Source organism: Oryx dammah, unplaced genomic scaffold, assembly GCF_014754425.2.
Source record: "Oryx dammah isolate SB20612 unplaced genomic scaffold, SCBI_Odam_1.1 HiC_scaffold_20, whole genome shotgun sequence".
Taxonomy (NCBI): domain Eukaryota; kingdom Metazoa; phylum Chordata; class Mammalia; order Artiodactyla; family Bovidae; genus Oryx; species Oryx dammah.
This window is the reverse complement of record NW_024070204.1, coordinates 35,407,737-35,431,711: the sequence shown is the minus strand read 5'-3', so window position 1 is coordinate 35,431,711 and position 23,975 is coordinate 35,407,737. Positions and strand designations below refer to the sequence as shown.

General features: G+C 43.9%; 1 protein-coding gene across 1 annotated transcript in view; it reads right to left on the bottom strand.

Annotated features, from left to right (window-relative positions):
• Positions 1-23,975, bottom strand: part of EGFLAM (EGF like, fibronectin type III and laminin G domains) — a 189,398-nt gene that overhangs the window by 51,283 nt on the left and 114,140 nt on the right. Inside the window, exons 8-12 of the mRNA XM_040262359.1 lie at positions 6,016-6,131; positions 5,113-5,431; positions 4,351-4,451; positions 2,823-2,923; positions 491-635 (exon numbers count right to left, since the gene is read on the bottom strand). Of these exons, the coding sequence (XP_040118293.1) occupies positions 491-635; positions 2,823-2,923; positions 4,351-4,451; positions 5,113-5,431; positions 6,016-6,131 (782 nt within the window). The remainder of the gene's footprint in view (positions 1-490; positions 636-2,822; positions 2,924-4,350; positions 4,452-5,112; positions 5,432-6,015; positions 6,132-23,975) is intronic.

Here is a 23,975-nt window from a genome sequence, read left to right as displayed (position 1 = left end):
GATTCGCTGAGTAGCCCAACAGTTAAATTGTTTTACCACTTCCTATAATCATGGCCCCAAAAAAGGTGGATGAATGGATTATGCCTGCACATTGAACCAAGTGAACCTTTCGGGATGATTTTCTAAAGTCACAGGATTACAACACCTCTGTCTTAAAAGCAAGCTTTGTGTTTGGCACTAATGGCTTCAATTCTTCCAATAGGAGCCTTCCTCCACATCTGGCTTTGATGTCCTTGTAGAAAAAGAACATGTCCTCGGGTACAAGGCCTCCTGCATGTCCCTGCACCCAGGGCCACGATGTCGGCATATTCAGTCCCTCTCCTCAGTAGATGTGGGATGGACACGAGCCCTGAAAGCCCACCTTCAATGGAAAAGCTGGCAGAGCTGGGTTGCCTGAGTATACCATGCAAAACAGTCCATCTGCCAGCTCTCTGCAGTGGGATCCTCCCAGAGTGCTGGGCGGGACGGTGCGAATGAGGCGCGCACTCACCTGGGACTGGCCTGTCACTGGGGTGCCATTGTTCAGCTGCAGCAGCCCGTTCAACCCATCTCTGTAGAGCGTAACGGTATGCCAGCCCCCGAGTTTGATTTTGGTCTCACTTACAATGATGGCAACCCCAGTGCCACAGTTAAACCTGTGGGGAAAGAAAAGAAAACTCTTAGATCAAAGTGAACATGAAAGTCGCTCAGTCGTGTCCAACTCTTTGCGACTCCATGGACTGACTACACAGTCCATGGAATTCTCCAGGCCAGAATACTGGAGTGGGTAGCCATTCCTTTCTCCAGGGGATCTTCCCAACCCAGGGATTGAACCCAGGTCTTCCACACTGCAGGCGGATTCTTTACCAGCTGAGCTACCAGGGAAGCTCACTATTGTGTTCAGACTCGATGGACATCATTTCCAGGGCAGTAATAGCTTCACTGAGAGCCAGTCTGTTCAGAGTTAGGCTTATGGGTATCAAGGGCTGTTTAAATTCGCATACAGAAAAACTTCCATAGAAAGACGCCTCTTCCCTAGGACCACCTCAGTCTTGTCTTTACTCTGCCTGTAGGACCTTTCAACGTGGGGCCTCCTTTAACCCGACTTTCTCTGTAACTCAGAGAATCCTGGGCAGCTAAGATCCTCTCTCTTCTTCTCAGAGATGGCCAGATACTAAACATGGATTCAAGGTGAGGAGAATTAGAGCTTGAGTAACTCCGCGTCCGGGGATTTCTCTGGGGACTTCCCACAACTCCCAAATGACAGCCTCAGTGATATTAATAAAATGTTGAAAAAAAAACACCCCCAAAACGAGTCTTCACACTTATTTTGGCAAGCTGGGCAGCACCGCCATCTGCGTTCAGCTGGGCCTGAGTGCAGGTGTGGTTTCCATGGGAAGCTGCGGCTCAGAGCGGGTGTGGGTGGAGAAGGAGCATTCTCAGACAGTTGCATTATTCTTATTTTTCCCCCCAACCTCCGTATGTCCTGGGGCGCCCTCCGGTCACTATACCTGACATCTAGAATTCTGACCCCTTCCAGCCAAGTTCTAAGCAGCCACCACAGCACCACCCCCTCGGGTCCCGAGGCTGTCAGAGGGGGACCCTGGCCGTGACACACAGGTCCTTTCCAGGATGTGCACTAACTGCAGCCTGCTTCAGGGCCTCCCTTTGTCTCCTGATCCTCACTGGGCAGGAGAGGCTTGGAGAGGCACGGCAGCACTGGCTCACCTAGAATCACACAGTAGGAGTTGCAGAGATGGAGAGCTGCTACTGGCAAATAACCAGCAGGGCTAGCAGAGTCCTTCAGATCCTCCAAGCGTTAGAGCCCACGAGGTTAGGGACCACTGCCCTGGATCCTACTAGCTGAACTCAATCTCCCATCAAGCAATGCATTTAGCAAAGGATGCAGGGGGCAGGGGGCATTTTCTACCCCGTGTGGAATGCTTCGCAGTCTTATCTCTCTTAACCAAAAGTAATTTTGGTGCTGAAATAATCAAAAAACAATTAATGGTTGGTGCTTACTGAGTGCTTGCTATGGTTCAGGGACTGCTCTAAGTACTCTTATGTATTAATGCATTTAATCCTCACAGTAACCTTGGGAAGTAACACAGAGTTGGAGAGGTTAAGTCACTTGTTGAAGGTCAGGTTGCCAGGGAATGTTATCATGGGGACTCTTGACCAGTAAGCCATGGAGAAGAACTTGGCTGACCTCATCAAATAGTCCCATGTACACCTCTGTGAGGATGATTAAAACACTCGCACGTCCACAGAACTCTGCCTCCAGAAAACCACACAGAAACCAAAGGTGGGTGGCTTCCAAGATGCACTGGAACATAAATGATCGGGGCAGAGGAGGTAAGTCAAACAGTCCATCACAGTCTGGAGGGAAGATGAGGATACGGTCTGAGTCTCTAGGAACCTCCAGGAGGCTGTGGGCTCCTCTCTGGGCTCCGTGGCTGTCAGCTGAATCTACCGCAGGGGACAAGGAGAAGGTCCCAGCCTTCTTCCCATCGCATCCACCAGAGCTCCGAGAAAGAAGGAACTTGATGGGCTTTGGCTCACTGCTGCACCCCCAGGCACTACCGCAGAGCCAGGTACACTGTGGGGGCTCAAGAAAACATTTGCTTTTGAGTGAATGAATGATCACAAGGTTCAAGACTCAAATTTCAGAGGTTACCCTGCTCTCTTGATACCCCAGTATTTAGTAGACTGGTCCAGGCTCCATAATACACACAGTTCCTTTATTTACACTATAAATCAAGTATAGGTTTGTTCACAGTACAGAAAGGAAAACATATTGTAGGGTAGTATTAAACATTCCAGGGGTTTCTGCCAAGAATTACCTGAACTGGAGCGAGCGCCGGATGACAGCCAGGGACATGAAATCCCCCCTGCCATGCTCATTCTCCCCGCAGTAGAGAAGTAAGCCGTCCTCTGCCTCTGCCTGTTATTATACAAACAAAAGTCACATGAATAATGAGCATCTCCCCTTCCACAGAGGGCCACCCACAAACACTCATGGACACGAAACTCGAGCATCTCCACTGAGGTCCTATTTACAAGCATGCAGACTCCAATTAATTCCCAGGTACATAGTTCTAGTTTGTTTTCAATAAACAAGGGGCAGCAATATAAACAGTGTATGAGGATTTGGCAGTGATGTGAGAGGAAGGCAGCCCCATGTCTGACCCACTCTTTACTCTTCCTGGACCCACCAGCGGAGCCTCAGGGAACCATGTGCACAGAGGCCGTGGTCCCACGGGGGCTGCTCTCATCCTCGTCAAATTCTATTCTCACCAAAGAGCATTCCAGTTTTTCCTTTTTTTTTCACTTCCCAAGCAAATTTGCATCTTTCCTTGCATTAGGAGAACAAGACAATACAAGCAGCCCATGGACTAGTTTGGTTTTCACCCATACTGCCTGCCCTAGACTGGGACAAGTCATCTTGTGGATTCTCAGCACTCTGACCTTAAAGGGGACTTGTTTCCGTATCTCCAAACCTAGTCCTGTCATCTGAGATACCCAAAAGAATGCCTTTAAGCTGAAGGCACTGCAGCTGATTCATAGTGAAGAGCATCTATTGGGTTGTCGCCATGTGCCAGGGTTGCATATAGCTGTTTTCTATCTGTGCAGGTGCAGTCATAACAAGGAAGGTTGTTTGGGCTTCCATTAAAAGGGATTTGGGGATGAAGAATGCATTTATGCCTTCTGAAATCCTGGCCTGGTCACGATTATGAAAGTCAACTGAAAAAAAAAAGCACAACCTAAGAGTTGAGAATTATGTTTTATTTGATGGACTTGAGGACATTATGCCCAGGGAATAGTCTCTCAGAGCTATTAGGCTTAAAGTGTGAAAGTGTTAGTCACTCAGTTGGGTTCAACTCTCTGGGATCTCATTGGACTGTAGCCCAACAGGCTCTTCTGTCCATGAAATTCTCTAGGCAAGGGTACTAGAGTGGGTTGCCATTTCCTTCTCCAGGTGGTCTTCCCAGCCCAGGGACTGAACCCTGGTCTCCCGCATTGCAGGCAGATTCTTTACCATTTGAGCTGCCAGGAAAGCCCTTTAAGTCCTCAGCAAATCTCCTGAATGAAACGTCATTCTCATCTTTTAGGTCGACATGTGCAATATGGCTGGAACCCAAACACTCTCCTTGGGAACTTTCAGACCAGCCATTTCCATAGTTCGGTAACATACACCACCCACTCTCCCTTTGCTGCAGCCCTTGAGTGTGCAAATGTGCCCATCATTCTTGCTCCCCTGTGAATGGGTTTACCCTTTGCTTCCTCTCCCCTCTCCTTCTCCCTTTGATGCAGCACATTGCTGTGTTAAGGTGTCCAACAGGCACTCACAAAAAGATTAATCCTTCTTACCCTAAATTCAAGAGTAATTTGAAATGCCTGATAAGAGTTCTTCAAAGGTTCAAAGGTTACATAGGAATGACCAAAGAACTGAGGATACTGTATAACAATATCTGAAAAAAGAAAAAGAAAAGAATGCTGTTTGCTCACTTCTTCAAATGCAAAACATCAATACACAACGCCATTGCTTGGATGTCATTAAGTAAAAATTTCGATAGTCTGCTAAGCCTAGCTTACCATCTTCATTTCTCTACTCTTTACCCCTAGGAGTCTCATTCCTGGGGGCATTGAGCTTCTGAAGTTCTTAGAGAGAAATCAGATCTTTGGAGATTGTTACTTGCCACTCTAAAAAGAAATCAGTGGCTTTAAGGCCACTGACACCTACTTTCACATTGTACAGCTGTGTAAGATACGTTGGCTCAACTAGTATCCTTTTTAACCTTCATGCACAGATTTCTGCTGTATTTTTTGTAGAAGAGGTGTCACAAAAGTAAACCCACTCCCCAGGTGCCATTGGGATGATTTATGCATTGCTCCAAAAGGAGTACATGTTTGGCATATACAGGAATAGGGCTGCTATCCAACTAGGAGCAACGGAAGACTCACATTTGCCCTGTATTGCTAACTAGCTGGTTTAATAACTAAAACATGGAAGAAAGGGCCTATCTTAGGAAAAGGACAAGAAGGAACCTTGTGTAGACTGCAATACTGCTCTCTGGCTCCCTGTAGGGTTAGCCCACCTCATGTTGCCCACCCACTCCCCCAGGCACCTACCTTCTGAGCAGCTCTCACCACCTTTGCCCAGGTTGCAGTGGCATCGAGAACCCCCCCAGGTGTAGTCATTGACACAAAAGCTGTCAGCAGAGCAAAGAGTTTCATCACAAGACATGTCAAAAAGCCTTGGCATCATAGCCACACCATTCTTTCCCTTCCTGTCCATTGGAGTAGGCTGGGGAGCCACTGCAGCTGTGGGGAGAGATGCTGGGGTTGGGGGGACAAGCCTAGAAACAGTTATTGGGTTCGGTCGAGGTGCCATCTTGGATTCCACAAAAAATTTCTTATTCCCTTCTTTGATAGCAGGAAGTGGTTTAACCTAAAGACAGAGAAGGAAAAGAAGTTCAGGATTAACATGGAGCAAGTAATTAGACTGCATTATTTACGGTTGATGTCTAATACATGAAACTACAGTTATTTTGATATTTCCCAAAACCTTGGGAGGTAGAGACGGCAAATAGTACTGACTCCAGTTTATGGATAAAGAACTTCAGGCTCAAGACTTTTAAGTACCTTCCCCTGTATTACTCAGAAAATCAGTGCTAAAACTGATATTATTATTACAACATCATTAAGGCACATTACTTTTTCAAGGAATTGTTCATTTACTTATCAATACTGACTTTATAAAATTTCACTTGCTTGGAATCTAAATATGCTTTTGCCAAATGGTGAAGTCAACAAGCAGAGGCTGACTTTAGAACATCGGCATAGTTGGTATCTAGTTACTATTCATTTACAATCACCTGGAGACTAATAGTCAGAGGAAATAAATACATTTTAGAAGCAAACGAGCCAATTTAAGTAACTCTTAATTAAGATGTTCATGGTCCATTGACTAAACTGCTTTGTTCAGCAAGGAGAGAAAAACACCCAGGCTTATAAAGCAGGACTTCTTATTACCTCCTCAAAGGAAATATCCAAATCTAAGTCGTCTTCAAATGTGTCATCATCCTCGCCAGCCTCTGTGTCGGTTGCATAATGGGGTCCATAGCGCCCACTTCCAGATTCCTCGGGACCTTCGTAGAGAAAGCAGCAGCCTGCTGTCAGCACCTGCCTTTGCTCCCTTTTGTATCCTAACATAGCCCATACACAGCTGTACTGAATGGATGGAGATACATCAGAAACACACAAGGAATTCAACACAGAAGAGGAAGCAATATTGAGCAAAAAAATATGGAAAACACTTAATCTCATAAGTAATCAAGGAAATGCCCCAAAAAAAGCAGAAAGAGCTGCCATTTTATACCAACAAGACTGGCCAAGACAAAAGTCAGATAATAAAAAATATTGCCAAGGGGATCTCCTTGGTGGCCCAGTGGTTAAGACGCCACACTCCCAATGCAGGGGCACGGGTTCACCCCCTGGTTGGGAACCAAGATCCTACACGCCGCACAGCAGGGCCTGGAAAAAACGCATTGCAACCTTTAGACCATGACATCTTCGCACCGTGTTTTATGTCCCTGGATATGTTCCAGTGTCTCCTGGTTTACACTCTATGGACTTGAACAGCATTTGTATCCTACCGTTACGTGAAAATTGTATAAATCTTAATTGTTGAATTGGTTCATAGTGCTTTTCAGGTCTACTATATCATCCTACTTCTCTGTAAAGAATCTTCTATTACAGAGAAGTAATAATAGAATGTACACACATTCTACTAATTTTTGAGACTTTGACATTGAAACGCCAACTAAAAACCTTAATTTACTTAAAAAAAGTAATTGTAACATATAGTGGAACTATATGTAACCTTGTTCTGTGTTTTTCAAGTCTCTTGTAAATGTGCTATCATATGTTCATAATTAAAAATTAAAATTATAAAATGTATTGCCAAGGATGGAATCGATGGAGACTCATACTCTGATGTTAGATGTGAAAACTGATATATCCTCTTTGCAAAACACATGGAAATACTTAATGAAGGAGAAAATGTTCATACCTTTTGACCCAGCAATCTCACTCCCACTTACAAAATATGGAGAAAATCTTTCCCATGTGTACCAGGAGACAGGAGCATAACACATTTGCAACATCATAATTTATAATAGTACAAAAGAACCTGCCAAATTTGCTATTTATCATAACAGTAACACCCCAAATATCTATCAACAGAGAATGGATAAGTGAATTAAAATATCTATGGAGTGGAATACTATGTAACAGGGAAGATGAATGAACATTTAATTGAGGCATCAGTTGAGGCACTGGATGAACATTTAGTTGAGACATTTAATGAATCAACATGGTTTAATCTCACATGATTTTATGCAAAAAAAATGCAAGTTGCCAAGGAACATACCAGTTTGATGCCACTTACATAAAAATCAGCAGCAAGAAAAACTATATATTATTTAAGGATACATACACACATGCAGACTTCCCTTGTGGCTCAGACAATAAAGAATCTGCCTGCAATTCCGGAGACCCATGTGTGATCCTCAGGTTGGGAAGATCTCCTGGAGAAAGGAATGGCAACCCACTCCGGTATTCTTCCCTAGAGAATTCCATGGACAGAGGAGCCTGGCGGGCTATAGTCCATGGGACTGCAAAGAGTTGGACATGATTGAGCAACTAACACAAACATACATGTATGTTTTGAGTTAGGGTACAGGACCCACTCAGATACCAATATCTGTAGACGCTCAAGTTCTTTATATAAAATGCCAGAGCACAACTGGCCCTTGGTATCTGCAGGTTCTGCATCCATGGTTTCAACCAACCTCAGATCAGTATGGAAGACCTATTGTGTATGTAATTTAAACTCTTAAGAAAAGTAAAGCAGGGGGCTACCCTAGTGGTCCAGTGGTTAAGAATCCACCTTGCAATAAGGGGAATGTGGGTTCAATCCCTGGTCAGGAAACTAAGACCCAACATGCAGTGGAGCAACTAGGCCCATGTGCCACAACTACTGAGCCTGTGAGCCATAATGAAAAAGATCCCACATGATGCCCTGAATATCCTGGGTGCTGCAACTAACACTTGATCCAGCCAGATAAATATTTTTTAAAAAAGAAAAGAAAAACAAGGCAATGATCAAAAATACCTGGGAAAGGTTAGAAGAGGACTATGAATGAGGCTGACGTTCAGGGTCTTTGAAAGTACTCTAAAATATTCTATTTCTTAAGGTAGGTGCTGGATACCCATGAGCATTTATATATTATACAAAAGCATAAACTAATATGTGTGTAAATATACTTTTGATGTATGAGATATTTCCAGAGAAGAAAATGGCACCCCACTCCAGTACTCTTGCCTGGAAAATCCCATGGACAGAGGAGCCTGGTAGGCTGCAGACCATGAGGTCACTAAGAGTCGGACATGACTGAGTGACTTCACTTTCACTTTTCACTTTCATGTATTGGAGAAGGAAATGGCAACCCACTCCAGTGTTCTTGCCTGGAGAATCCCAGGGATGGCAGAGCCTAGTGGGCTGCCATCTATGGGGTCGCACAGAGTTGGACACGCCTGAAGTGACTTAGCAGCAGCAGCATGAGATATTTCATTAAAAGTTCTTTAAAATAAGAAAGAGACGTTATTCTACAGCAAACACATCCAGGGAAAAAAAAAGGGTCCCATGTGACATCTTGGGTGTCAACCATTTCCATCCAGAGGACAGGAAGATCTTTCAAAACTGAAAGGTGGGTTGAGAAAAACTTGTAGGGGACAACACAGCTTATTGTTCCTTGGGGGATGATCAGATTAACAGTTTTATTCAGCTGTCATCCAGAAAAATCTACTGATCTGAAAGTCCTGACTTAGGCTAAACATAGGAAGCCCTACCCTCACGGTCTGAGAGTCTTTCAAAGTGCTGCTCCCTAGCGCCCCCATGGGGCTCCTGGTGGCTTAGGGTAAGCACAGGTACCAGCTGCCTTCCCTAATTCAGACAAACCGGGTACTGAACTTTATGGCTGTAACAACTCTGGCAACAGAAACTCACTTTTGTAGGTCACTGGTGCTCATTAGTTATTGAATGATTAGTAAAAAGAAAGAAAATGACATTAAAAACATAAATTGAACGTAAAGACAAATCTGCTTTCAGAATAAACTAAGCCAAACATCTTTCTCATAAAAGAAAACTCACCCTCCTCTAAGAAAAATAGCAAGCAGATTGACCACGAAACTGAAGGAAATGACAGAAAGGGAGTGTGGGAAGCCTGCTCAGTGGGCACACTGCTGACCAGACATCCTCTCCTGTCTTAGGAAGAGGAGCACGTGGTCAGCAGGTCATCCACAGACGGCAGGGAAAGTCCTCTTCTCAGGTATGAGGCATGTCTTGGTGGAGCTTTTCTCACCACCTCCACACCAGTTTCCTAGTTTTATTTAAAGCAGCCCACATGTCAGCTGAAAATTCAAGTCTGCTGGTGCCAGATTTATACCTAGATGCAAATTCTTTCAAGCCACCTGCATCCAGCCAGCACAGCTGTGTGCCAGATGTCTACACACAAACATCCAGGAAGCCCCTGGGGACAGCTCCCCCTTCTCCTGTCTCTCTGCATCTTTGTATCTTTCTCTCTCCCTGTCTCTTTCTTCTCACCCTCATCACTCTCGATGTTATCTTTGTCTCTTTTATATTTTCAGAATTGTTGAATTTCATTAGAAAGAATTCAAATGGTAATAAAAGAATTAATATAGCACATGCATGGAGAGCGATGGATTTTATCTTCAGTAGGCGGGTCTCTGTACCTCCTGGGTGTTCACTCTTGCCCCCTGCACATTCTAGTCACTGTTACATGGTTACTATTCTCATGGAGGTCAAGATTCTCTGCACTTCATCTTATCACGCTCTATCTGGAAAAACATTTTCAGACTCCCACTGCCTACAAAACAGAGGTCCAGGCTCTTTGGTTAAGAATTCAAGAATCTCAATGATCACAAAATCAGATTGATTATATACTTTGCAGCCGAAGATGAAGAAGCTCTATACAGTCAGCCAAAACAAGACTAGGAGTTGACTATGACTCAGATCGTGAACTCTTTGTAGCAAAATTCAGACTTTAGATTGAAGAAAGTAGGGAAAACCACTAGGCCATTCAGGTAAGACCTAAATCAAATTGCTTATGATTATACAGTGGAAATGACAAATAGATTCATGAGATTAGATCTGATAAACAGAGAGCCTGAGGAACTATGGATAGAGGTTCATAACCTTGTACAGGAGGAAATCAAAACCATCGTCAAGAAAAAGAAATGCAAAAAGGCAAAATGGTTGTTTGAAGACACCTTACAAATAGCTGAGAAAAGACGAGAAGTGGAAGGCAAAGGTGAAAAGGAAAGATATACCCATCTGAATGCAGAGTTCCAAAGAATAACAAGGAGAGATAAGAAAGCCTTCCTAAGCGAACAATCCTAGAGAAGGAAATGGCAACTCACTCCAATATTCTTGCCTGGAAATCCCATGGACAGAGGAGCCTGGAGAGCTACAGCCCATGGAGTTGCAAAAGAGTTGGACATGACTTGGAGACTAAATAAAGTGAACAATGCAAAGAAACTGAGGAAAACAATAGAACAGGAAAGACCAGAGATCTCTTCAAGAAAATCAGAGATATCAAGGAAACATTTCATCAAAGATAGGCACAATAAAGGACAGAAATACTATGGACCTAACAGAAGCAGAAGATACTAAGAGATGGCAAGAATGCACAGAAGAACTATACAAAAAAAGGTCTTCATGACCCAGATAACCATGATGGTGTGATCACTCATCTAGAGCCAGACACCCTGGAGTGTGAAGTCAAGTGGGTCTTAGGAAGCATCATTATGAACAAAGCTAGCAGAGGTGATGGAATTCCAGCTGAGCTATTTCAAATCCTAAAAGATGATGCGGTGAAAGTGCTGCACTCAATATGCCAGCAAATATGAAAAACTCAGCAGTGGCCATAGGACTGGAAAAGGTTCGTTTTCATTCCAACCCCAAAGAAAGGCAATGCCGAAGAATGTTCAAACTATCACACAATTGCACACATTTCACGTGCTAGCAAGGTCATGCTCAAAATTTTCCAAGCTAGGCTTCAACAGTATGTGAACCAAGAACTTCCAGGCGTTCAAGCTGGATTTAGAAAAGGCAGAAGAACCAGAGATCAAATTGCCATCATCCACTGGATCATAGAGAAGGCAAGAGAATTCCAGGAAAACATCTACTTCTGCTTCACTAAGTTAAAGCCTTGGACTATGTGGAACACAACAAACTGTGGAAAATTTTGAAAGAGAAGGGAATACCAGACCATCTTACCTGCCTCCTGAGAAATCTGTACGCATTTGTAAAGATGCAACAGTTAGAACTGGATATGGAACAAAGGACTGGTTCAAAATTGGGAAAGGAGTATGTCAAGGCTGCATATTGTCACCCTGCTTATTTAACTTATATGCAGAGTACATCATGCAAAATGCCAGGCTGGATGAAGCACAAGCTGGAATCAAGATTTCCGGGAGAAATATCAATAACCTTAGATAAACAGAAGACACCACCCTTATGGCAGAAAGTGAAGAGGAACTGAAGAGCCTATTGATGAAGGTGAAAGAGAAGAGTGAAAATGCTGGCTTAAACCTCAACATTCAAAAAACTAAGATCATGGCATCCCGTTCCATCACTTCATGGCAAATAGATGGGGAAGCAATCGAAACAGTGACAGACTTTATTTTGGGGGGCTCCAAAATCACTGCAGATAGTGACTGCAGCCATGAAATTAAAAGACATTTGCTTCTTGGAAGAAAAACTATTCCAAACATAGATAACATATTAAAAAGCAGAGAACTTTGTCGGCAAAGGTCTATATAGTCAAAGCTGTGGTTTTTCCAGTAGTCATGTCTGGATGTGAGTGTTGGACCATAAAGAAGGCTGAGTGCTGAAGAACTGATGCTTTTGAACTGTGATGTTGGAGAAGACTCTTAAGAGTCCCTTGGACAGCAAGAAGATCAAACCGGTCAATCCTAAAGGAGATCAACCCTGAATATTCATTGGAAGGACTGATGCTGAAGCTGAACCTCCAATACTTTGGCCACAGATGCAAAGAGCCAACTCATTAGAAAAGACCCTGAAGCTGGGAAAGACTGAAGGCAGGAGGAGAAGGGGCCAACAGAGGATGAGATGGTTGGAATGGCATCACCAGCTCAATGGACATGAGTTTGAGCAATCTCAGGGAGATGGTGAAGGACAGGAAAGCCTGGCATGCTGCAGTCCATGGGGTCACAAAGAGTCAGACATGATTGAGACATTGAACAACAAAGATCACAGCTCCTTTTTCCTCCCTTATCCCGTCACCATTGTTTATGGAAACCTACCGCCACTCTCATAGAGACAGGGACTGTTGGGTGCTTCACATCATACATTCCTAAACTTTACAATTCTCCTGCAGTGTAAGTCTGGTAGATTTCATTTTGCAGATAAGTAAATTGAATTCAGGGAAGTTAAGCAGTTTGACTAAGATCAAAAGACTGTCTTTTTCACACACAAAAAAATACTTTCTCAGTTAGGTCTGGCCTAACCGAAAGCCAGGCTTGTCTGGTCACTGTTTTCCCATTGCCTGTAAAAGAAGAAACCACTGTGGAGGAGTCTGGGATTTATAAAATTAACATTTATTTATCATTTTTATTGTGCCAGGAGCTGTGCATATATTCTTTCTATTATCTTTGCCAAATCTTGATAAACTGGTATTATTACTAACATTTTACCATGTGGAGATATCAACTGAGAAAGATTAAATAACTTGCTCAAAGGCACACAGACAGTAAACAACTTTATCCTTAGTCTCTTTTTGATTACGTTATGCTACTTATGGGGCTTCCCTGAGAGCTCAGTTGGTAAAGAATCCACCTGCAATGCAGGAGACCCCGGTTCGATTCCTGGGTCAGAAAGATCCACTGGAGAAGGGATAGGCTACCCACTTCAGCGTTCTTGGGCTTTGCTGTGGTTCAGCTGGTAAAGAATCTGCCTGCCATGTGGGAGACCTGTGTTCGATCCGTGGGTTGGGAAGATCCCCTGGAGAAGAAAAAGGCTACCCACTTCAGTATTATGGCCTGGAGAATTCCATGGACTATACAGTCCATGGGGTCGCAAAGAGTCGGACAGGACTGAGCAAATTTCACTCACATGCCACTTATGATCTGAGTCCAAATTGTAGTTTGACTCTTTGTTCCCCCCTCTTCCAAAGTCTCAATGGCCAAACTGGTCTACTAGTCGTTTCGTAAACACAACTTGCTTTCTTACCCCGAGACTGGTTAATACTCTTCTCCACATCACCTAATTTCCCCTCTCCTGTATCATAATATGTAGTTTACCTACCCTTCCAGTTGCATGCACTCTGTAGAGACAGAGCTGAATGTGTATCATCCAAAGACCAAAATCAAGCAATATTTTAAAAAGAGAACATCAGACTATTCTGGGGGGAAAAATGGTGACTCCAGAAAAGATGGAGCTGCCAAGTCCTATAGAACAATTCTTCCGTCTTCTCCTCGGTGGGGCTGTTCACCCATGGATATGTCTCTAATCCTGAGCTCAGAATAAGCATCCATAGTTTAATGAACTCAATGGATATTTAAAATGGTATTTACACTTTCTGGAATCCTTGTGTTTCTCAACTCAAATGTGAACACCCTGAGGTCAGGAACTATATTTTAGATTTCTTGATATGCCTCCCTATCCTCCATTTATCTCATGCTTCACACGTTCGCCAACAGCTAAGACGTCCACCAGGCATGGAGACAGTCGCACTACAGCACGGCGCAACAGTGGCAGTCTGTCTCTGCCCTGTCCCGGCCCACCTGGTCAGGCTTGTTTAAGTGGTGGAATATTGGGGACAAATCCTTGTGTGGTGAGATGCTGCCCCCAAATCCAAAAACATTCTCCCCAGACTGTCACCATTCCTGTCTCCTTCCCCAGCCCAGAACTAGATGTTTAGAGTTGGAAGACCATTGGGTCCAAAATTCTCATTTCATAAATGTGGAAACTCAGGCCACAGGAGAGATGTGAACTTAATACAAGGTCATGCATCTCACGAGTGGAAAATTCAATACCAGAAGCAGGCCGTATGACCCTGAATTCGACACCCAGAATACTCTAGCATACAAATGTCTCAACACCAAGCATATAAGGCACTTCAGCCAGATGGATATAGTGGAGCCAGGGATGGGGTGAAGGTAACTGAGTCCTCATCCTGCCCCTTAACTCATCCTAGGAAGGAAACTCTACATTGAAGGAAAGGACCATTGCCACCGCTGTGAAATGGTACCGTGATGAGAACACAAAAGACTCCAGATTCTCTGCTCATTTTGACAAGGAAAATAAGACACGTCTTGTTCAACGAATACGATTACTTAGTCTCTATAATCATTGCTTCTGTTTGACACTGTATGTAACATATCTCTTTGAAGCCAGAGGTTACTGCTCTGTTTGGGGAAACAAAGGGTGTGAGATAAGAGTGGGATGAGAATGTGGAATTACAAAGTCTTAGAGTCAAAGACAACTTTAGTAGAAAGACCTTGGAGATTGGCGAGCACAACAAGTCAGTTTCACAGAGGAGTAAGCTGAGGCTCAGAGAGGCCATGTGACTTGCCCAGAGAGGCAGCTCATCGGTGGCAGAGCTGACCTATGATTCTGGACTCTTGATACTGCACTCCAGTGCTTGCTGCGGTATCTCTTCTTGTCTCTCACAATCATCACCACTCCCCATTTTAATAGGAAGGAAATGAACGGAGAGAGGACGAGACACAGTTACAGCATGAAGACAGCGCGAATGAAGACCCCACTCTTGTTTTCTAACGGCCCCACCTCCTCAGATCTCGAATCCTCTGCTTCTCTGAAGATTTTGCCAGTGCTGTTTCTAAGTAGCACAGAACATTCAGTCCAAGCCAGTGATAAGCATTCTCCCCATAGCCTGGGGTTATTGTAATTAAAGTGCATGACTTATCTCTCTCCGCTTGGCACTTTGTTAATTAGGAAAAGAGAACATTTAAAAAAAAAAAAAAAAAACCCAGCCATTTATTTAGAACAAGAATAGTCAAACCATTGACTGAATACAAAACAAGTTCAAGGGTTATTGCCATGAGGAAAATTGATAAACAAAAGACAAATTTCTATATTAAGGGATGACTTATTTTTTAAAAACCTATGTGCTTGTTTTTATAGAGGTTATACTGTTTTTTTCTGATGTATCAACATGATATAGTTGGAAATACCCTAGTCATGGAAACCAATAATTGGGAAAGAGACATAAGTGACTGTGTGACCTTGAATGAGTCATTTAATCTCCTTGGGTCTCATGGTTTCTAAAATAAGGAATGAGACTGGATTTGATGACCTGCTGGCACTAACTTTCTGTGACCCTAAACTTTACCCTTTTGATTTAGATATATTACAGGCATCTGTTACTCCAAGAGAAGTTTGAAAAAGAAACAACCAGGGAATTTCACTTATGTGGATAAAAAAGAAAAAAGGAGTTAATTCAGCACAGAAGTTACACACCTTGGGGACTGTAACTTTGTTCAACATTATAAGCCTCCTAGATGATGTGAGCTGTCATTTATCAGAGTTCACCTTCATTCACAAGCACCAGGTTGTATTTGGGACCCTTTACGTAACCACACTTATGAAGGATGAGAAAGGAACACTCATTCTCCACTCCTGAAGCTGCAGTCATGAGAAGAGTTTCCTGAAATACTGCTGGATGCTTGGCCAACCTTTCACCTCCCTACAGAGGTAGAGACAGATGCTTAGTAGAAGCATTTGGTCCACATTTCCAAACAGACTGAAGCTAGTCTATCAAAGGACCTGGGAGGCAGGGAGGAATTGGGGGCAAATGAGTCCCCCCACCACCTTCCCTCTCCACCTCGACAAGTGGAAAGCAGTGACGTGGGGAGATATTAAAACTGACCTCTCTGCAAGCCCAAACTTTTCCTCAGGTGGGTTCTATAGGCTGGACTGGGCAAAAGGGAGCTTGTACCTTAAGAGTAAACAATGTTCTCTGATCCAGCCTTTATCCTAATTATGGGAGATATTGCATTCTGTATCTTCTGAGTTCACTTCTTATTTCTCAGCTGGTTCAGAAAATGGACAAGAAGAGGAAGTGTGAATCACTGAGCATCCTCAAAACCCCAACATCAGCCTTGGTGACGCAGGGACTCGGAGGGTCTGCGAGAATGCCGAATGGTTTCCTTCACTCCTCCCTGTTCCACAAACAATCCTTCTCACTCTTTTCTTTCCACCTGAATGAAAGTAACCTCTGGGTACAATTCTATGGTGGTAGGGGTGGGGTGGCTGGGAGACAGCAGCTCTAAAGAACCAGCCATAGGCGCATATGTTTGTTCTTTCCCATTCATCGTGCTTCATGAAACTCTTATTTGACTACAGTCCAAGAATGGCGAGCCAGGCATCAGATGACCTCGAGAGCCCTCATCTCAAAGCTTCCCCGACTCCTTTATCTTTATGCCCGCACACACAGAGGAGGCGCCAATTGCATAACCCCTGTGGAGAGTTGTCTTTTGAAGAACATAAACCAGTCAACCAAGCACAACCCACTGTATCCTTCACCCCTGGAGTCCCCCTTTCTGAAAATAATGGGGCCATGGAAAGCTAAGCAGATGGCCAGAAACCAAGGTGTTAGGTACCTGCTTCTCTACTACTGCGGATGGCGGAGATACACAGGCAAAGCATGATGCGAGAGGTGGCTGTAAACCCAGCAGGATAACCTCAGGCCATATTTTCATCATGGTGTGCTGAAAATTTCAAATGTGGGACTTTAACTCCAGAGAATAATGAATACTAATTTACTGACAACATTCTGTGGCGCTATTCAGGACCTGAGGTGGAGTGGGCAGTGTACAATTTAGATAGGCAAGCAATAGTGTCTGGCAGGGTTACATATACAGCAGGCTCGTATCATTTAAATAAGAGAGAGAGTGAATGACTGAATGTTGTCTGTTAGAGCTAAATCTTCTGGTAGGGTGCTCTGCACATGATAAATGTAAAATAAAATGTCTGTTGAAAGACCAGCTTTAATCTGGTATGTGGCAATGTTCTAAGTGTCTAATCATTCTTTTTCACTGGGAGTTTAGCAGTAATTCTCAACTGACTATTAATAACAGAAAACCATTGTCCATAGCATTAGGAGGATAACAGGGCTTAAAAAGTGAGAGCTCTTCTCTTTCTGCAAGATCAAGTGTTTTGGCTTCCCTAGTGGCTCAAAGAGCAAAGACTCTGCCTCCAATGTGGGAGACTGGGGTTTGATCCCTGGGTTGGGAAGATCCTTTGGAGAAGGAAGTGGCAACCCACTCCAGTATTCTTGCCTGGGAAATCCTATGGACAGAGGAGCCTGGTGGGCTATACAGTTTGTGGGGTCACAGAGTCAGATATGACTGAGTGGCTAACAATTTCACTTTCATCCAGTGTTTGAGTTATCTGATTTTATTATTCTATAATACTACTAGCAATTTGTCCTAATAGTCAGATGTATAAAAACATTCATTATCATTAAAACATTATTTTAACAAGTTTAATGGCATGTTCTCTGTTCATGGGGTGAATTTATACTTGGAAATACGGAGTCCTTGGTGCTCTTCACATGAGTGGTGGGACTGGAAGCAGGCTGGAGTGAGCTGAGTTAATGGGAGGCTGGAAAAAAGTAGTAACAGTAAATGTAGATGCTTCAATAACTCTGCTTCCCTGTGGCTTAGACGGTAAAGCGTCTGTCTACAATGCGGGAGACCTGGGTTCGATCCCTGGGTTGGGAAGATTCTCCTGGACAAGGAAATGGCAATTCACTCCAGTACTATTGCTTGGAAAATCCCATGAACAGAGGAGCCTGGTAGGCCACAGTCCATGGGGTCGCAAAGAGTCAGACACGACTGAGCGACTTCACTTTCACTTTCAATAACTCTAGCCTGAAGGAAAGCAGAGAAAGGAGACAGTAGGTGGAGGGGCTGCAGGGTTCAGGAAGTCTTTTCTGTGAGTATGGAATACACGTTTGCATGCTGATGGGAACGATCTAGAAAAGCAGAGAGTGAAAAATGGACTGTGTGGGAGAGACTGGGGTGGGGAGATGGGGTGGGGTGCAGGTAGCAATCTCCAATTGGCTTAGCATCAGACAGGGCTTGGTTCAGATCTTGCAATTAGAATCAGGAGGCAGAAGAGAGAGACTGAGATGAGTCATGCAAAGCATTTTTTTTCTCATTATAAAACCACAATTCAAACCACTTTTATAGTCAGTTCAGTTCAGTTGCTCAGTCGTGTCCGACTCTTTGCGACCCCATGAACCACAGCATGCCAGGCCTCCCTGTCCATCACCAACTGCTGGAGTTTACCCAAACTCATGTCCATTGAGTCAGTGATGCCAAGATGGATGCAACCATCTCATCCTCTGTCGTCCCCTTCTCCTCCTGCCCTCAATCTTTCCCAGCATCAGGGTCTTTTCAAATGAGTCAGCTCTTCACATCAGGTGTCCAAAGTATTGGAGTTTCAGCTTCAGCATTGGTCCTTCCAATGAACACCCAGGACTGGTCTCCTTTAGGATGAACTGGTTGGATCTTCTTGCAGTCCAAGGGACTCTCAAGAGTCTTCTCCAACACCACAGTTCAAAAGCATCAATTCTTCGGTGCTCAGCTTTCTTTATAGTTCAACTCTCACATCCATACATGACTACTGGAAAAACCATAGCCTTGACTAGACAGACCTTTGTTGACAAAGTGATGTCTCCGATTTTTAATATACTGTATAGGTTGGTCATAACTTTCCTTTCAAGGAGTAAGCGTCTTTTAATTTCATGGCTGTAGTCACCATCTGCAGTGATTTTGGAGCCCAGAAAAATAAAGTCTGCCACCATTTCCACTGTTTCCCCATCTATTTGCCATGAAGTGATGGGACCAGATGCCATGATCTTAGTTTTCTGAATGTTGAGTTTTAAGCCAACTTTCTCACTCTGCTCTTTCGCTTTCATCAAGAGGCTCTTTAGTTCTTTTTCGCTTTCTGCCATAAGGGTGGTGTCATCTGCATATCTGAGGTTATTGATATTTCTCCCGGCAATCTTGATTCCAGCTTGTGCTTCTTCCAGCCCAACATTTTTCATGATGTACTCTGCATAAAAGTTAAATAAGCATGGTGACAATATACAGCCTTGACATACTCCTTTTCCTGTTATAGTCAGTATTCATTACAATTGCACAATATCCCTTATATAATGATTCCTTTGGTAATTTCTTCCTGCAATTGTATCCAGAAAAAAAAACATTATTTTCACTGGAATATCAGTGTGCATCCTTTGGTCACACATGGAGAGTTCTCTCAGAACTTGGTTTCTTTCTCATCTTTGCTAATAGGAAATTCAGAGTTTAGTGACATCCAGGACTTAACTATCTCATCTCATAACAATTGTGTCACCTGCTTGGTTTCTGATCATAGTATTTCTTTTTCATTAATATGTGTGAGTGTGTGTGTGTGTAAATATTCTCAAACAACTTTGTACATAGGTGAAATAGAGGTAATTTAAAAATACATTTGTTGTCCATTCCGCACCTGTGACTCGTCTGTTCTGCAAATAGAAGTTTGTGCCTCTTCTTCACTTCTCTTACTTCTCTCCTCCCTGCCCGCCCCCTCCCCTCTGACAGTCACCTGTGTTTTCTCTGTGTCCGCATCTCTGCTTCTGCTTTGTGATGCTTGTTCATTTGTTTCTGCTTTGTAGAGTCCGCATATAAATGAGATCATATAGTATCTGTCTTCCCCTGTCTTACTTATTTCACATAATACCCTCTAAGTCATGTAACATCTTTCTACAGGGACATATCATAACTGGTGTTCATTTTGAAATGCATAGAAATCACTATGTTGTGTATCACATCAGGAAGAAACACAGTGTTGTGAGTCAATTCTACTTCCAAAGCAAAGAAAAACAAACTCACAGAAAAAGGCGTCAGACTTGTGGTTACCAGAGATGGGGACTGCAGGAGGGAAAACTAAACGAAGGAAGTCAAGAGGTACAAACTGCCAGTTAAAGCATAAATAAGGACCAGGGATATAATGTAAGCATCATAAATAAAATTAACACTCTATATATTATATATGAAAGCTGTTCACAGAGTAAATTATGAGTTCTCATCACAAGAAAAAATTGTTCTATTTCTTTAAATTTTGTACCTATACGAGAGGATGGATGTTCACTAAACTTACTGTGATAATCTTTTCATGAGGTATTTGTGGTAAACCATTCTGCTGCACACCTTCACCTTTTACAGTGTGGTATATCAATTATATCTCAATGAAACTGGAAGGGAAAGCACACGAAAAATACATTCAACCATCTTGAGCAAACTCACATCCCCAAAGCTTGCACGGCCCCAGACGACAGCTACATTGTGGAAGAGACCGTTGGTGGTAACTGAGCTAGGGAGGGCCCATTGGTGCCCCATCATGATGAAAACAACTCCTGCTTGTAAATATTGTCATAAAAGCCAGCCCTAAATCAGGGAAGGGAGGCTGGTTTTGGCCTTCAATCCAACCCCCAATCCTGCCCAACAATTCAGTGAAAACTCCATAGTCTGTGGCAGGAGCAAGCCAGCCTCTCTCTGAGACATGAGATTAGCTGTGCCCAAGAAACGTTTTCAGAATGAATGGAAACAAGAGTCATCTGGTCTGGTTTTCAAATAGATATTGTGGCATATTGATTACATCAAGACACAGAGAGTAGAGGAGGAACCAGGGGTGCCACTGAGGGTCACCAAGCATTGAAGCCTCACAAACCTTTCTCCACCAGAGAGAAAATCATGACATGCCCACGCCGAGAATTTACTGTCTAAATGGAATTATCCAGTGAACTCACCATGAGTTGCTTTCTAAGGGAAAAATTTCTGCAGGGATCTGAAACCTACACCCTGAGAAAATACCATCTAGAATCTGCTGAGCAAGGGAATAAGAGAAAGGGACAGAGAAAGCTTCCCTCCTAGCTCAGCTGGTAAATCATCTGTCTGCAATGCAGGAGACCCAGGTTCAATTCCTGGGTCAGGAAGATCCCCTGGAGAAGGAAATGGCAACCCACTGCAGTATTCTTGCCTGGAGAATCCCATGGACAGAGGAGCCTGGCAGGCTACAGTCCACAGAATCGCAAGAGTCAGACATGACTTAGCGACTAAACCACCACCGGCACAGAGCAGGCAGCCTCCTTGGGACAGTGAGTGGAGCTAGGACCCACCGGCCAGGGTGGAGGCCTCATGCTATGATGCCAAGGGCAACAGGTAGAGAGGCTAGTGGGGCTAAGACCGTGGAAGATGTTGGATGCTGGGCTAAGGGGTGTGGCCTTGATCCTGTAAACAGTGAGGATCAGGAGAGTAACAGCCAATGGAGACGCTTTTACTAATATTAGCCCCAGGTGGCTCAGTGGTAAAGAATCCGCTTGCAATGCAGAAGACACCAGAGACTCAAGTTGGGTCCCTGGGTCGGGAAGATCCCCTGGAGGAGAAAATGGCAACCCACTGCAGTACTCTTGCCTGGAGAATCCCATGGGCAGAGGAGCCTGGAGGGCTACAGTCCATGGGGTGGCAAAGAGTCGGACACAACTGGGCACACATGTACTAACAGAGAGTACAGGGGGTTTCTACTTTCTCCCTCTGTGCCCCTCTGTCTCTTGGGCTCCTGTGCACCCCTGAAGATCTCCCTCATCACTCAATCCAGAAATCCTTTTGCTTGGATTCTCCTGTTTCCCATCCTCTTTGGAGAAATCCCACTCAACTCTTCCCAGCCATGCCCAACAACACATCACCGTGGAATCTTTGCCAACCCACCTCCCAGCTCCCAGATCCACAAAACAAACCACTCTCCTCCCTGTGCGACAGAGCCCCTCTGTATGCTGCCCACCACGTGTCTGCTCCCTGGACTGGATCCTGAACCTTGGAAGGGAAGGCTTGGCTCAATTCTCTTTGACAAGGATGTGGCAAAAATACTTGTGGAATTAAGGGCTGATCCTTTTGGTGACTTCGATAGAGAATCCACCCTCACTCTATGCCTTAAAGGGCTGATAACGTCGTTTATATGAAACTGTATTCAATTTCCTTATATATCTGATTAAATATTATTCAAGCTGCACATTTTAAACCCATTAGCAGAGAGTAAAAATAACTCACTGGGACCTGACCACAGTTTTCAAAAATGGAACCAAATGAAACGCATAAAGCTCTGAATTTAGCATCCGTGAGTACTGCTCTGTGAGGCGTTTGCACGCACACACACGTATTTCGAGATATATTTGTGTGCTCTGGGCTGCTATGAGAATTGTATATTCTTACTGTGGGCTGCCATCCAAAAAAGTTTGAGAAAAATTCTTCACTCAAGTTGATTTTCTGAACGTCAGTTAATTTTCCAGCCTGATTGCCATTTTATTTTGAGCAAGGCTTAGATTTTCTCATTTTATTTTTGACTTGTAATAGCATTTCTCAGCCTCAGCACCACCGACAGTTTGGGCTGAATCACTTGTTGGTGTGTGTGTGTGTGTGTGTGTGTGTTTTGAGGGTGGGTTTCTGTGCATTGTAAGGTATTTAGCAGTATCCCCAGCCTCTCTCTCCAAGGTGCCAGTAGCACCTTTCCCCAGCTGAGACAGTCAAAAATGTCTCCAGAGTCTGCCTAGTGCTCCATAAGGGACCAAATTTCCCTTGGTTGAAAACCATAGCCTATGGTGCCCAAAATAAAGCTGAGGGTGCAGGCAGCTTTAAGAAATGCATGAGAACGATCTGAAACAAAGATCCTGCAGGGGCCTACTGCAACAGAAGATCTGGAAACACTGAGCCCCAAAGAGTCTTAATCTCCATCAGGTTTACAACCAGGTCCCTCTAGACCACTGTCTGACTGCACAGAATGCTATCAGTCTAAGCACAGGGTTTTCACGAGGTGGGTGTGCAGCAGGACTCAGTACATGTTCATAATCAGAAGGAGCTCTTGGAAGCACCAAGAGAGAAGAAGAATCCTAGAACTTCCGGCTGAAAGACATAGTCTTGCGATGGAGGAAGCATCTCAGGAAACTCATGTGGAAGGTCCCCACTTGGGATCATGGAAACAAAAGTCCCTCAGCTCTAAACAGGAGCTACGAATCCCCAGGAGATGGGTGAGAAACGAAGCGTCAGATGGTAAGAAGTGACACTGCTCTTACATGGAAAGCCCCAATCATGCGTGCAAGAGGGGTCTCTGCACAGAGAGGAGGGAGGGAAATGCCAGGAGCGCTGGACAGAAAGTGCCGTGACTCTAACACGCACAGCAACTAACAGTGACCTAGAACTAGTCATATGATCTGGTGATAGTTCCTTATCAGAAAATCGTGGAAGCTTGGCTGGGTCCTTAAACAACTTGTGGGTCCTCAAATTCCATGATTTGGGTTTGAGTCTCTTTTCTTTTCATATATATTCTCCTTCAAGCAATATACTGTCTCTCTATTCATCTTCTCTGCTGATTTCCACACACTATAGCCAGTGATCCCAGTTAAAATGTAGATCAGACCAACCATTCTGTTGCTCAAAACACTTTAATATCTTTGCATCTAACTTAGAATAAAACCCTAAGTCCTCACCAGAACAAGACTGGACATGATCTGACCGTGGCCACTGACTACCTTTCTGACCTCACTTCCCTATCATTTGTCTCACTTAACTGTATTCCTTATTGTTTGTAGAATATCCCAAGCCTGCTCTCACCCTCAGGACCTTTGCACCTGCTGCTCCTTCCACAAGGAAGAGCTCTGCTCAAATCTCTCTTGAAGAGAAGACTTCCTTGGTCGCCTATCCCAAACAGTAGCTCCTGCACCCTCCATGCCCTCTCAGCCCCTCTCTTTTCCTCTTAATATATAACATTAAAGATATATTATTCATGTGGTGGTGGTGGTTTAGTTGCTAAATTGTGTCCA